This window comes from Parasteatoda tepidariorum, chromosome 5 (assembly GCF_043381705.1).
Source record: "Parasteatoda tepidariorum isolate YZ-2023 chromosome 5, CAS_Ptep_4.0, whole genome shotgun sequence".
Lineage (NCBI taxonomy): Eukaryota > Metazoa > Arthropoda > Arachnida > Araneae > Theridiidae > Parasteatoda > Parasteatoda tepidariorum.
In genome coordinates, this window is record NC_092208.1 from 60,012,236 (window position 1) to 60,025,988 (window position 13,753).

The following is a 13,753-nucleotide window of genomic DNA, read 5'->3' on the forward strand; positions in this document are numbered from 1 at the left end:
AGCTTAAGAATATTGCATAATTATGTGAATAGTTCCATTTAAATAAAATTCTAAAATTTTTTGAGCTTTATAAAGAAGTTATTTTGAAATTTCCTTAACTTACCCTGCCTTCACTTTTCCAGTAGATGAAAAAGCCGTATTCATCCACTTTAAATAAGGCATTAGGCTCATAGGCAGCTTGTTCTTTTTCCTGTAAAAGGTGATTGAAAACTTTGCATTTTACATTGCAAGATATACATAATTTTAATTTAAAAATACTGTAATGTAAAATTAAAATTTTATTAGAGGTTGCATTTTTAAGTATTTAGTTTTAAATTATCAATTTAGCTATTTAGTAGTATTAATTATTAATTTACTTGTATTAATTAATAAACAAATAAATACGGAATGGAATATTTTCCACCACTTCTTATGAAGGTTCATGGTATTTTAAGAAATAATGCATGCTTCTTCATCATAGATTTTTATTTTAAACTTTTTTCTTACTGTAATCTTACTTAATGGAAAGGATGAATTTCAAATTAAAAATGGCTGAGAGGAATTTATGTATTTTTTTACACATTGAGATTTTTTCCATGAATTGTAAAATCATTTCAATGCATGATACTATTTTTAAGTGCAGAAAGTAACTACTAGACGAGTTGAAAGCAACATAAAAATTATGAGTGGAAACAAAAGATCTTTATTTTTGAATGTTTAGTCAAGCATGCTGAGATAGGAAATGATATAATTAGAAAAAATTTAATTTTCAGTCAATAATAAACGATTTTTTAAAAAAAAGAAAAACTCGTGTTTTGCTTCTCATTTGAGTTATTAAAAAATATTAAGAATAGAACAAAATATTACTGTACTAAAAATGTATGAAATATGACTCTCGAATGAAATACAACTCTCCAAATCATTTTAAGCTATAAAAAAAAATTCATATAGGGCTATTAAAAAGTTTGACTTTTTGGAAAGGTATGGTAAGGCTTTAGGAAGCCTTTAACATGCATAAACGTCATTCAAACATACTAGGAGAAAAAAATCTGGCAAAATTACAGTACTGTATGGTAATGTTATTTCTGATTAAAAAAAAAAAACAATACTAGCAATAAAACCAAAATATGCGGTATTTGAATCATTCATTTTGTAATTATTCCGTTCATGGGGAAGCGGTTTGCCGGAAATTCTGGTTCTCCAAATTATAGCTCTTATTACCACACATTTAGTAATAATTGCAAAATTCAGAAGTAAAATGAACCGAATAAATGATTTTCATACCATGATTTAGGGTATGATAAAATTACCAAATTTTATCACATATTATAAAATTAAGCTTCTTTGTAAATTTTACCAAAATCAACGCTTCGTTAAAAATTAGCAAGACTTTTTATGTCCCCAGTTTACACACGGTAAATTTTAACATAGTCTTGTATTTTTCAAATTTTTTTTTCTCAGGGTGGCAATAAAACACTAATATCTAACTGCTGAGTATAATAAATTTATTATAAATATGAATTATAAAATATTAATATTGTTAAAGACTTACTTCCTCCCAACGGTCAAATATGCAGCCCTTGAGGAGGACAGGAGGAACGGGCCGTTGCCAGTTGAACTCGTATAATTTGGTCATGCTGTCTCCTCACAATGTTTCAACATTTTTCACAATGAGGGGGTTCGAGGAGATTGATTACAAGCAGACCATGTTTCGCGAACTAAATCCATTCTTTCCTATAATATAATAAAAATTGTTATGAGGTATTTGCATCATTAAAAAGTGCTACTTCAGTTCAATAAATGATGAAAATTAGCAAAATCATATTTTAAATACGTATTGTATAAAACATTTTATAATCAAGAGGAGCTTTAAATATAGCTAATAAGTGTGACTTTGATTAAAATGCAATCTACCGTAGAAATTGTTCACTCTGTATGGTACCCTGAGTTACTCTATACACTGTAAGAAATTTGGTGTTAAGTAGGTACCAACATTTTCGGTGTTGAGATAAACTAAATTTTTTTAGTGCATTTAGTCCTATTTATATTCACATTTTCACTGTCATAGTTTTTATGTATTTAATTATTTTTGTGCGATTATTTTAATTTAATGGACGTATTTTAACTTTAGAGAATAAGTACTTATCAGTTAAAATTTGACAATGATTTTTTTGGTACTCTTTTGGTCACTAAATTGCTTAAAACAGGGTTGTGTTCATATTTTTACATAAAAAAAAGTGCAGAATTCATTAAAAATTTGATCAGATGCTTAAAAGTTGGAGAAATACAAATAAAATGGATGACTGACATTTAAGAAAATGCCTTTAAATATCTAATTTATCGAAATTATATAAACATCAGTTTTTCTTTTTTATAGTCTCATAAAATTATTAAAACTTATTAATTTCAATTATTAGTACCATAAAAGTCTTTTATGCGGAAAGACGTTTTAGTTTCATTTCTTCAAAAGTACTTAATATATTTCTGACTCCTACCGATATTAATCGTTTTAAATTACCCAATATTTAATATCTATAATTTTTTGCACTCAATTCTAGGAAAAAGACTTTTTAATTTAATTATTTATCTATATTTAGGAATGTTTATCAATTTAAAAGAACTAACATTGACATCAAAACTTTTAAAAATATTTTAAAGATTAACTTTTTAAACTGTCTTTTTTAACCCAGTAAACTCATAATATATCTTCAAAACATTTTATATTTATATAAACATATTTTCTTCTTCATACTGTAATGATATAAATAAAAATTATATGTTAAAATTAAAAGAAATAATTTTTCTTTATTAATATTTTTCAAATTGTGTTATTGAATTTACCACAAAATTTCTTAATAAAGAATATCTCTTTGAAAATAAATTCTCATAAGTTTTAGGAACCTGTCAATAGAAAAAAAAATCAGGAAACGTGTATTAAACTTAGATAAATTTAAAAATTCACTATTGTTTTCATCTATAAAAAGCCTATAAACACGTGTTTAATATTTCTGAAAAAATGAAGCAAACTAAGTTTTATCAACAATATATATTTTGAATAGAAAAATAGATTATTTTATTATAAATTAGTTGTGCTACAATTCCAACTTAAACAAAACTGATAAATACGATGTTAAATATTCAATAATTCGAAAAATAGAAGAAAAAGTTCTGAAACTTATTACTTGTAGAACATTTTCTTCATTAGTTTCTTACAAATGTTCAGTAATTTCATTCACTCATTTTAACGAATGTTTCCTCGCAAAGATCTGATTCTCAGAAAATTGAATAAAGTAAGAAGAGGAAAAAACTAACTATTCCGAGAAGTCAGAATTGATAGAAAAACACATTTCTTTTTGTGTACACGGAAATAGGAGAAAAGTTACTGATTCACAGATGTTGGTAAGGAAAAATTGGACAGGTAAAGGGTGAAATAAAATGAAAGAAAAACTTCCCTTGTCACATGACAATTTTTATTAAGACCTTGGATTTTTGAGAATGAAATTAACCGTAATCTTTCTCACAGGTTCTATATTTAGTTTTTCTTTCATTTTGTGTAGGAAAATATTGCTTGTGAATTATCAGGAAAATGAATTAAGCTGAAATTTTTATAAATAAATTAGTGCAGATTCATAAAAAAATATTAAAAGTTTGCAACCTTAAGCATTTTTCATTTTATAGATGGCAAAACTTATATTTCAATTTAAAATTTTAAGGTGTTGAATAATGTGTTTTATATTTAAGTAGAAGTATATAAAAGTGTATAAGAGTAATTATAAATGTGTACATTTATTTGAACGTTGATGAAATATTGTAAATTTAAAGTTTATCATTAATTTAATGCAAAATTTGATGAATTACAGTAAAATAATAAAAAAGTAATGCAAAACTTATCTAACAATAACAAAAAAATATTATATAAAATTATATAATAACAAAAGTTAATCTTAAATTAAGCTTAAAGAATTTTAAATAAAAGGGGACATATTAATGATATTTTTGAATCGCATAGTAATTAAATACATGTATATTATTTTTACATTATTTTTAAGATTTTAAAATGGTTTATAAAAGGCTACATGGATTTAATAAATAAAAGTAGATTTATGAGAAAATTCTATAAATAAAGACTACTTTGAGCATTTCTTATTTTATAGTATACTTATTTTATAGTACTTATTAAATATGAGTTTGCAAGCTATTGAATAATGTGTTAATTACTTAAATCGAAGTTTTAAAAGTAACTACGGATGTTAATGTTTCTTTGAACAATAACGAAATATTGCAAATTTGCAAAATATAATTTTATGCAGAAATTAATCAATTTGAAATAATAAAAAAGTAATGCAAGATAAAATATAACAGTAATAAAAATCGTACGAAATTAATAATGAAATGAATAAATCTTAATAATTTTTATTTATTTTGAAGATACCTTCGAACACTTTTGAGAATTTTGGATAGCATGATAATTTTAAAACATACATAATTTATACATACATTATTCTTATGGATTTAAATAAAGTCAAATGAATTAATAAAAAAGTCTTGTGAAGTTAAGAATGCACATGGTAGGTAATACAATATTTCTTTTTGAATAGTAATGGAATGACCTTTTATTATTTTTATCCAACTTACTTAAAAATTCCAAAAATTCATGAAAAATTATGTATTATAGTTGTTGATTTTTTTCTTCACGAAATGAAAACAGATGACTGAATGATAATGAGCTGATGTAAGAAAACTCCTTAAAAAGTTAGATTTAATTCCTCATGCGCAAAATGCAATAAAAAGCCTGCTGACATGAGTTAAACATAGATTACGCATTAAATATCATGCATCAACAGATAAATATTATCCACGAGGTTCATTTTTTACATAAATTTAATGAAAAGTGAAGTAATTCTCAAGCATACAAGCGTGAAGAACACTCTTATGAGAAAATGTAATTTAAAGTTAAAGTTTATACCATTCATACGCTTGTAATCCGCATGCAAAATGAGGTGTTTTCTTTTTGTTAATATAAGTTTTAGCTTTTGCTCTTAAAAAAATGTTCTCAAAATTCTTGAAAATTCCACAGACAAAATAGAGAAACCTGTGTAAGTTAAAGCTTTTAAATAAAAAGCAAAGTTGACATTTCTTATCATAGAATACTATAAGTATTCACCATTACATAAAGAATAATAAAGAAATTATTAAAGAAGTATTCGATATTACATAAAGTATAGTTGTATAACTATATAGAACAAAATTCCCGACTAACAGGGCGGCATTAAAAAATAAGATACTATTTTCAGCGAAACACTATTCATATATCGAAGAAGTTTTTAGATGTGCTGTTTAAGAAAATTTGGATTTTCGATTCAAAAATAATATTAAAAAAAACACACTCGGTTCTCACTATTTAGTTACCTAACACACATTAATGAACTATTGTTTCGTTAATGTATAACGGTACTTAATCACTTATAAAAATAAAACTTTTATCAGGTTCCAACATTACATTTCTTTTAATATAGCCATTAAAATGCTTTAAAATAATTATTTTGTTGCCTACATTTGTAAAATTTATAATTAAAAACGAAGTAACGTTTTACTTCAGCTATCAAAGTACTTGAATTGACGTAATACAAACAGAATTCTTTCATTTGAAATATTTTTTAGAAAAAGTAAAAGCTTTTTTATTCTCACGAAGTGCAGAAAATATGGACACGACAGGGCATTGTTGACTAAAATGGTTATGCGTAGTGCATCGATTACTTCAGAGAAATATATCCCTCCTTCTATTTTGCCATATTGCGAAGAATAGATTTCAAGCTCAGGTTTTTGTTCAGTTCTGCAAAGAAAAAACTAATAATAGGCAGCTTTTATGCAAAAAAAAAGCACATTTCGTGAATGAAATTTCCTTGACAACGTGTTTTATGAAATTTGATTCATACATTACACTTTCGTAAGTGCTTCTTGGCTCCTTTTGTCACTAGAAATTGATCTTACCAAACTGAGAAAAACCTTAATTTTAAACGACTATTTCATTTTCCCCAATTTAATCTTCACGTAATTTACAACGATATTCCTCAAAAAGGACGAAAGGTCAAATAAACAAACAGTCTTTTTAACAAATGCTTGCATGTTATAAAGAGTTTATCTATATGATTATACGTTTCATATTCAATGTTAGAGTCTCATAAGGATAAGCAGCTTAATAATTTCAAAACTAAATTTTTTTAGCTTGATTGCAAGTGAATGCTTATCTAAAGTAAATGCTAATATTTGCAATATAGAATTAATATTTGCCTATTAGAGAATATTTTCTCCTACCTTTAGATTTAGATTTAAGACAGCTCAAGTTAACTTATACATTTAACTTTATTACACCACATCCATTTTTAATATAGCTTGATATCGTTTCTAAATTGATTGAATTTATATTTAAAATTTATACATGATTTATAAATATAAAAAATACGATTGTCAAAAAACTATAAATATGTTTAACTTAGTTTAATTAAATATTGTGTTCTATTTTAAATTTTTGCATTAAAGTGAAGTTTTGTTATAGTATTATTTACTTCATGCCAAAACAATAAATGGAAAAGAGAACAGTTATAAAAATTAAATGCTTAAGTGCGTGAAAAGTAAAGAAAAGCACGTGTTTTAAGGAGGAGGAATGAAAACTTTTAAATGAATGGAATAATTTTAAGACTCATTTAGCTTTGCAAATCAATCTATTATCCAATTTTTAATTGGATTTAAAAGTAAGTCTTCAAATTATGCTTTAAAAAAAACAGTTGATACATAACTTAAAGGCTCCTTAATGTGTAAAAATACTCTACACCAACCCTTTTCATATGCAATATGCAATTAATGTAAAATGATTGCATGAACGAAAGTTTTAAATTTAGAGACATAATACTATTCTAAATTTGTAATTTCAATTTTCCGTATTAAAAGTATACGAGCATGTTTAACACAAACATAGGGCTAGGTTACGAGTTTAACATGCTCGTATTTTAATTTTCAAGAAGTATTAACGTTACATAGTGTACGAGAATACTAACTTACTAAAAGTGTAAGAGTGTGTTTTGTGTGTGCTGTAAAAGAACTTTTTCATTAAAAATCCTGGTGTTTTTAATTTATTTTTAAGCTTAGAGCTTTTTATGGTGCTAACTGTATTGTATTAAAACGTGAATGAGTCAAAAATTTGAAATTAAAAGCGTGCGTAAAATAAATAATGAAAAATTCTAGCTAAAAAATAATGAATTTTCAGAAAAACGGATAACAAATGATGATTGTAAGTGATTGTAAATTAGATTAAGTGACTTTGATATTCTAGACTTAGATGCTCTCGTATATTTGAAATTATCTACTATCTATAGTTAAAACTCCTGAAATTTATGACTAAAAACTCATGAAATTTATAACTAAAAAATTGTTGAATTGCTCGAATTATTTGATTAAAAAAAAGACTTCTCATCTAGTAGAAACCCTTAATCATAGGCCTATTAAGTCGGAATTCACGCTAAGAAGAACAGGTTGTGAACACGAAAGTTAAGTAGATTAAACGAATTCGATTAAAAATTGTGATGTTAACATGGAAAATATCTATCATTAATACTTCTTTGTTAGCATAGAACAGTTCACAGGAAACCAATCCATAACGCCCAAAAATGTGCCTATTCATGAAAAGAATTGTGACAATTTTTGCGACACCAGTTATTTCAGAAACGTGCAAGGTATAATGCACAAGTATATGAAATTTAATAATATTTACATTAAGCGTATTTCAACCTACAATATTTAAATATCAAGAGATGAAAGAGATTTTTATGCATATCATTAAGACAAGAGTTTATATGTTAAATCCAATTTTGAATAAATTTTATACAAAAATTTATGTTCGAAATATCATATACAAAAGGTATTTACATATTAAATCTAATTTTAATTTTTAAATCTGAATTTCTTCTTAAACAGACAAGATATTTAAACGAAACTGGAATGAAAATAATACGATTTATTTCATTTAGTGTAAAATTATTGTTTTTTATATGTTTACTCAATTCGTTTGATGAACAGACAAAACTATTAAAATGGTTTTCGTAAAAAAAATAAAAGATATTCTTTAATGAACATTTCCATAAATATGAAAAGCGAGTTAAAAGCTATTTGGATAGTACTCTAAAATATGCCGCTTTATCTGTTAAGTTCAATTTAATCTGTTAATAAAAGTTATAAACACACATAGAAAATTTGATAACATGTTTCACCTAATATTTTGAGAAAATAAAGCTAAGTTGAGTTATTTGTTTATTTATTTTTTGAATTTCAAATAATTAAAACTAACTGATTTTATGCTGCAAAGTGTTTTCAAATAAGATTTAAAATATTTTAAAATATCTAATTTGGTTTTTTAAAACTGAATTGCGAAAAAAAAATGCAAAAAGCATAAAATTTCAAATTAATTTTTAAAATTATTTATCAGTTGTAAACAGTTTATAACTTCTTTAGAAAAACATAATAGCTAATTATTTGCTAAAAATATATTAAAAACTAAAATAATTAATATTCCAATTTTGATAAAATTTTGTACGTTAACCTTCATAACATATTATCAGAATATTAATGACTACAATCGCAAGAGCACTTTTTTCTCGTAATTTTACAAAATTATAGATTTTGATAGTTGTGTTTAGCATTTTACATTGAAGAGCTGAATTTTTCAAACTTAGTTTATTTGATGAATGCATAAATATAGGATTTGACGTTACTGTTTATGATATTGAATTACATTCCTTATTGTAAGTGCATAAAAAATTCTATTTTTGTTTTATATATTTTAAAAATAGGGGAACTTAAAAAAAAAATGTTGTGGATGAATTTTCATCATGCGTGGTCAAGGCATTTTACTTACAAATTGCACCTAGGCAGAAACCTTACCGAATTTTTTTGATACGATGCTGTAAGTCCGGTATTCATCTATTAAATAATGTCCATAAAGCAGAATACTTATACATATGCGTATAGGTATATCTTATACAAATTCTACTGTCTACTTTGAAACTCCCTCCGCATACTGATCACATGTTACAATAGTTAGAGCCCCCTTGCCATCAGACTAACCTTGGGAGGTTTTTATGGTATTCCTCTCAAGTAACGTAAATGCGGGTAATTTCCCTTCAAAAGTCTGTGACGAAGGCAAATTTCTCCCAATACTTGATACTGGAGCTCCCTTGTCTTCTAGATTGGGTTCAAAATTACGGGTGAACATTAGTAGTCGTAAACCCAAAATTAGGCTGGCTGTTTAACTAGATTATAAAATAAAATATCCTATAATATGAGTGATTTGCTTGCGTGCAGCCAATCAAAAAATAAGTTTAATCTCACATCCCTATGAATTATTTATCTTAGGTTTCCTATGTTAGGTTATCGCAATTAAAATCAACATAAATAGTTTCGCAACGTAATTACGTCACAGAATTCAAGTTTTAAGAGACAAACTGTAAGAAATTCTGGATAAATTTAAGGTAAAAAAATAACGGAACTCTTTTTACCATAAAATCCCGTTTTACTCGAACATGTAACGGAACAAAAAATACGTTACATCATAATTTTTATAGTAATAATTACAATAAAATCACTGAATTATTAAATAAATATCACTGTAAAAAGTACCGAATAATATTTTACTACAAAAATGAATTTTACGGTAAAAAATGGATTTTATGTTAAAATGGATTTTGCGAATGATGCATCAAAACTGCCGGTACTTTATACCGTAATTTGATTCAGAATTTTTTACAGTGTGTATGAAATCATTCGTCTCTTATATTTGTACTTACACCTTAAGGTGTGTTTCTTAAATTAATGAAAAAATTATGGTAAATTCTGAACATCACATTTTAAATGATACTATATATATAGCTAATCTTTCTTTTAGTGCGCTTTATTTACATTTTATTTTATTTTATAACCGTCGTTGAACAGTCGACCCAAGTTAGGGTTCACGACTATTAATGTTTAACTGCGTAGCCTTGTAATTTCGAACCCGATGCAGAAGACAAGGGAACTCTTGGATCAAATAATGGGAGAAATTTGTCTCCGTGGCGGACTTTTTGATGGAGCAAACCCGTATTTGTGTTACATGGGGAAAAAACCACAAAAACCTCCTTAGCTTCGCCTGAGGGTCAGGGGACTCTAACCCATGATCCGTCTACAACGATATTTTACTTCATCATTGTGGTCGGTGCATGTCGGGCGTGGAATTCGAATTAACCAGTCATCGCTGGGATTCAAACCCGGTTCACCTCATTGGAAGACAAACATTCTATTCCTTGAGTTCTCACGGCTCAGTTTAACTTATAACTCAGGTTATGATAAATCTAATTGTATGAAGGTTACATCTAACACGCCTAGAATATGTAAGATTGTGATATTAGCGAAGAGTGGTAAAATATCTATTGCCACAGAATCTATATTATGTACCTTTATCAGAGGTTCCATCACCACCACAAGTTATTAATATCACATTTAAGTAAGCATTACTGGCTGTAATAATAGGTAGGCTATTTTTTATAGTCTTAGAAATAAATAACGATACCAGTTCCTTTGTCAAAAATGATTCTAAAAATAATAGTATCGCTACTAATTAGTTTCGAGAATTGCAATTAACTAGTATGGGTAATATAGGTACAAACTGAAAATTTTTCTTAACTAATGGAAAAAAATACTTATTTTTGTATATAAATGGAAAAAATTGCAGTATTGTTATTGAGGCTAGTGATGTTTAATTAATTTTTCTAATAAGTACAATGTGAAATGAAAAAATAAGTTTTTTACTGAAAAGTTAATGACTGGAGAAAAGGATTTTCTCAATCTGGAATCTATAAAAAAAACTTCTGATTATTACCGACGCCAATGATGTTTAAAATATTTTAGCAATGGGTACTACTGCTACTTTGTTTATTTGTGTTTTTGAATAAGTGCTAATTGGTAGAAAAATATCTCTAAGGAAATAAGTTCCTACGGATAACCGAAAGGTACATGTACAGGAAAAAATTGTCAATTGTGGTATTTTTTGACTATCAGAAGTTGATCTCGAGCAAATTGCATTATACCAAATGTTACTGGTCCCGCAGTGGACTGATCGTTAAGACACGGTTCCCAGCAGATCACCGAAGTCAAGCATCACTGGCTGCGGTCAGTGTGCGGGTGGGTGACCACTTGGATCAGCCTGCATAGGGACCGAGGGTGTGCGGTATTGGTCCTCGTTAAACTGTTCTACCGTAAAGTGCTCGTCTTCGCGCGCAGGTCGTCGGGCTACCGAAGCGGGGTAGCCACCCCCTCCACAGAGGATAAAAATTGTGATGGAATGTCTTCGGATCATCCTCAGGGATGTTTCCCAGACCGTCGCCAATAGCCCATTGTGCAGCTCTGGTGCGACGTAAATGAACAACAACAACAACAACACCAAAATGTTACTGAATAGAATTATCTTTATTTTGAAGAAAATATGAGCTTCTAAAAACCTGATTTACTTAATCTGGTAACATAAAGCTACCGGGAAGGGTGCAATTTAGGTACTTGAGAAAATTGTTTATTATTTTAATTTTTGATGATCAGGAGTTAATCTAAAGCAACAGGGTTATGTCAAGTGATTCTGAGCATAATAAATCTTTACTTTGATTGAATGAACTTATAAAAACATGTTTTGCTTAAATTTATAATATAAAAACATTGGAAAGGCAAGTATATAAAAAATTTAATTGTTTTTGGCTAATCAATTGTGCTGGTATATGTGTTTTAGTTCTGTGCATAATTTTATAGTGTTGATTCATACTGATTTATTGATTTTTTCCACTACTTACGGTGAACGGGTATTGAGACAGTTGTTTTAATTAAAAAAAAACAGCGTATGGTTAAACTTTCTATCATGAATTACTTACGTACTTCTTTAATGTCGGTCAAAATTGCTATGAAAAAAATCTTGAAATAAAGCATAAAATATTGTTTCATGAAGTTTGCCACTATTTTAAATACAAAAAAAAAATATCCAAAGTGGAAGTGCTGGCAGCTCTATAAATGAAGTCACAACTCTTTTCAAGATTTTGTTTTTTTAAATTTTTACCAGATATTTAGCTTTTTTAAGAAGATTACGCGTGTTTTAAAATAACTCTTAATTAACCTTAATGATATTTTTGTAATAGATAAATCTACCAAACACGTCTATAAGTCAGGTTATAAATTTATCGTGGGTGTGTGTTTGATATTTGATTGTACACTTCTTATGTCCAGCCGGTAGATAAATAGAAATTGTCGTGTAAGGAAGGATTTCAAACACTAATGGATAAAAGCACACACACACAAATGCAAGCTTTTGAGCCTTTCACGTAACATGGCGTGACGTCAGGAAAGTGGTCCACCTTCTACAATTAAGAAAGACATCACCGTTCCTTTGGAATAAAAAAAAAAGGAAAACGATAGTATTCTAGTTTCGAATCGAAAATACGCATTTAGGAAAACAATTTGATCACACAGATCTGGACAATAACATAGACACATCATTATCGTTTTGGCCACCAGACGTCACCGTTCCTATGGTGACTTATTTTTCAGTGTTATGTGAGAGTAAAAAATAAATTTATCATCCTGAGAAATTTATGGTTTTTCGTGTATCAGGTATAAAACAAAGCTTAAAATAACAGCGTTTTTAAGAGTGACAATACAAATTGACGAGCTAAATATAGTACCGGAACTCATTAAGAAATTGATTTCTCTTACTTCATGCTATAAAGATATCTTTAAAAAACGCACCTTTTTAATAAAATCCAACGACATTGTAAATTTTTTTTATTTCTTGAAATATTTTTTCTTTTAACTATATATCATAAAAATATACCTAGTAAATTCACTATTATTAATGATTTAGAATATTATTGTTTCTCAGCTTGTATTGTAATTCCTTTCCAAACTATAATTAAGTATGAAAAATATATAAATGGCAAATTAGCTTTTGTAATGAATTTTTCAAAATACAAGTTATAGAAATCAATAAATAAATAAAATAAATATATAAATAAATAATAACTAAATTAAATAAATAATTAAATAATAAATAAATAAATAAATAAATAAATAAATAAATAAATAAATAAATAAATAATAAATTAAATATAAGTAGATTTTTTTGTAAGTATTTCCTAATATGTGTGTAATAAGTAGTTACCGAATTAATTTATAATTTTATTCTGAATTGACATGCTATTAGAATTATTTTCGAGAGAAAATAATTCCGAAGAATTTAAATTTTAAAAAAAAATATATAACTTGTCATTTAAAATTTTTGAGCAGTCATTTATGCTTTTAATTAGTAATGTTATTTAACTGCCGAGCTTTATTTAAAACTATTCATTCCTGAAATGATTATTCATTTTTGTTTAGAGCACTAATATTATCTTAAAATGATTCTGGATGCAGGGTGTGGATAAATGAAAAAAAAGAAGCAACCCTCAAAGAATTCTGATGTAAGATTTCTCTAACATGATTTTTTTTCTAAACTTAATTATTTTAGTAATTTACCAAAGATTTTCCTTCCGATAACAGGAGTTTAATGTCTTACGTAAGCGTTGCTCAGACCGTTTTTCTTTCTTATAATTAAATATAAGCAGATCGCAAATTTCTTCCTTTTAAGGTGTTTATATAAAACTTTAATATACTCTATGGTGATTAAAATGTATTATAAAAAATATATATTTTGATAAAAATCACACCCACTTTAGTG

At 27.0% G+C, this 13,753-nt stretch overlaps 1 protein-coding gene across 11 annotated transcripts in view; it reads right to left on the reverse strand.

Moving 5' to 3' along the window:
* The window catches only part of LOC107456648 (1-phosphatidylinositol 4,5-bisphosphate phosphodiesterase), a 77,741-nt gene that overhangs the window by 45,215 nt on the left and 18,773 nt on the right, over positions 1–13,753 (reverse strand). For all 11 annotated transcript variants that reach the window (XM_071181515.1, XM_071181517.1, XM_071181514.1 and 8 more), the window contains exons 2-3: positions 1,532–1,713; positions 104–190 (exon numbers count right to left, since the gene is read on the reverse strand). In XM_071181515.1, the coding sequence (XP_071037616.1) occupies positions 104–190; positions 1,532–1,615 (171 nt within the window). In that variant the 5' untranslated portion in view covers positions 1,616–1,713. The remainder of the gene's footprint in view (positions 1–103; positions 191–1,531; positions 1,714–13,753) is intronic.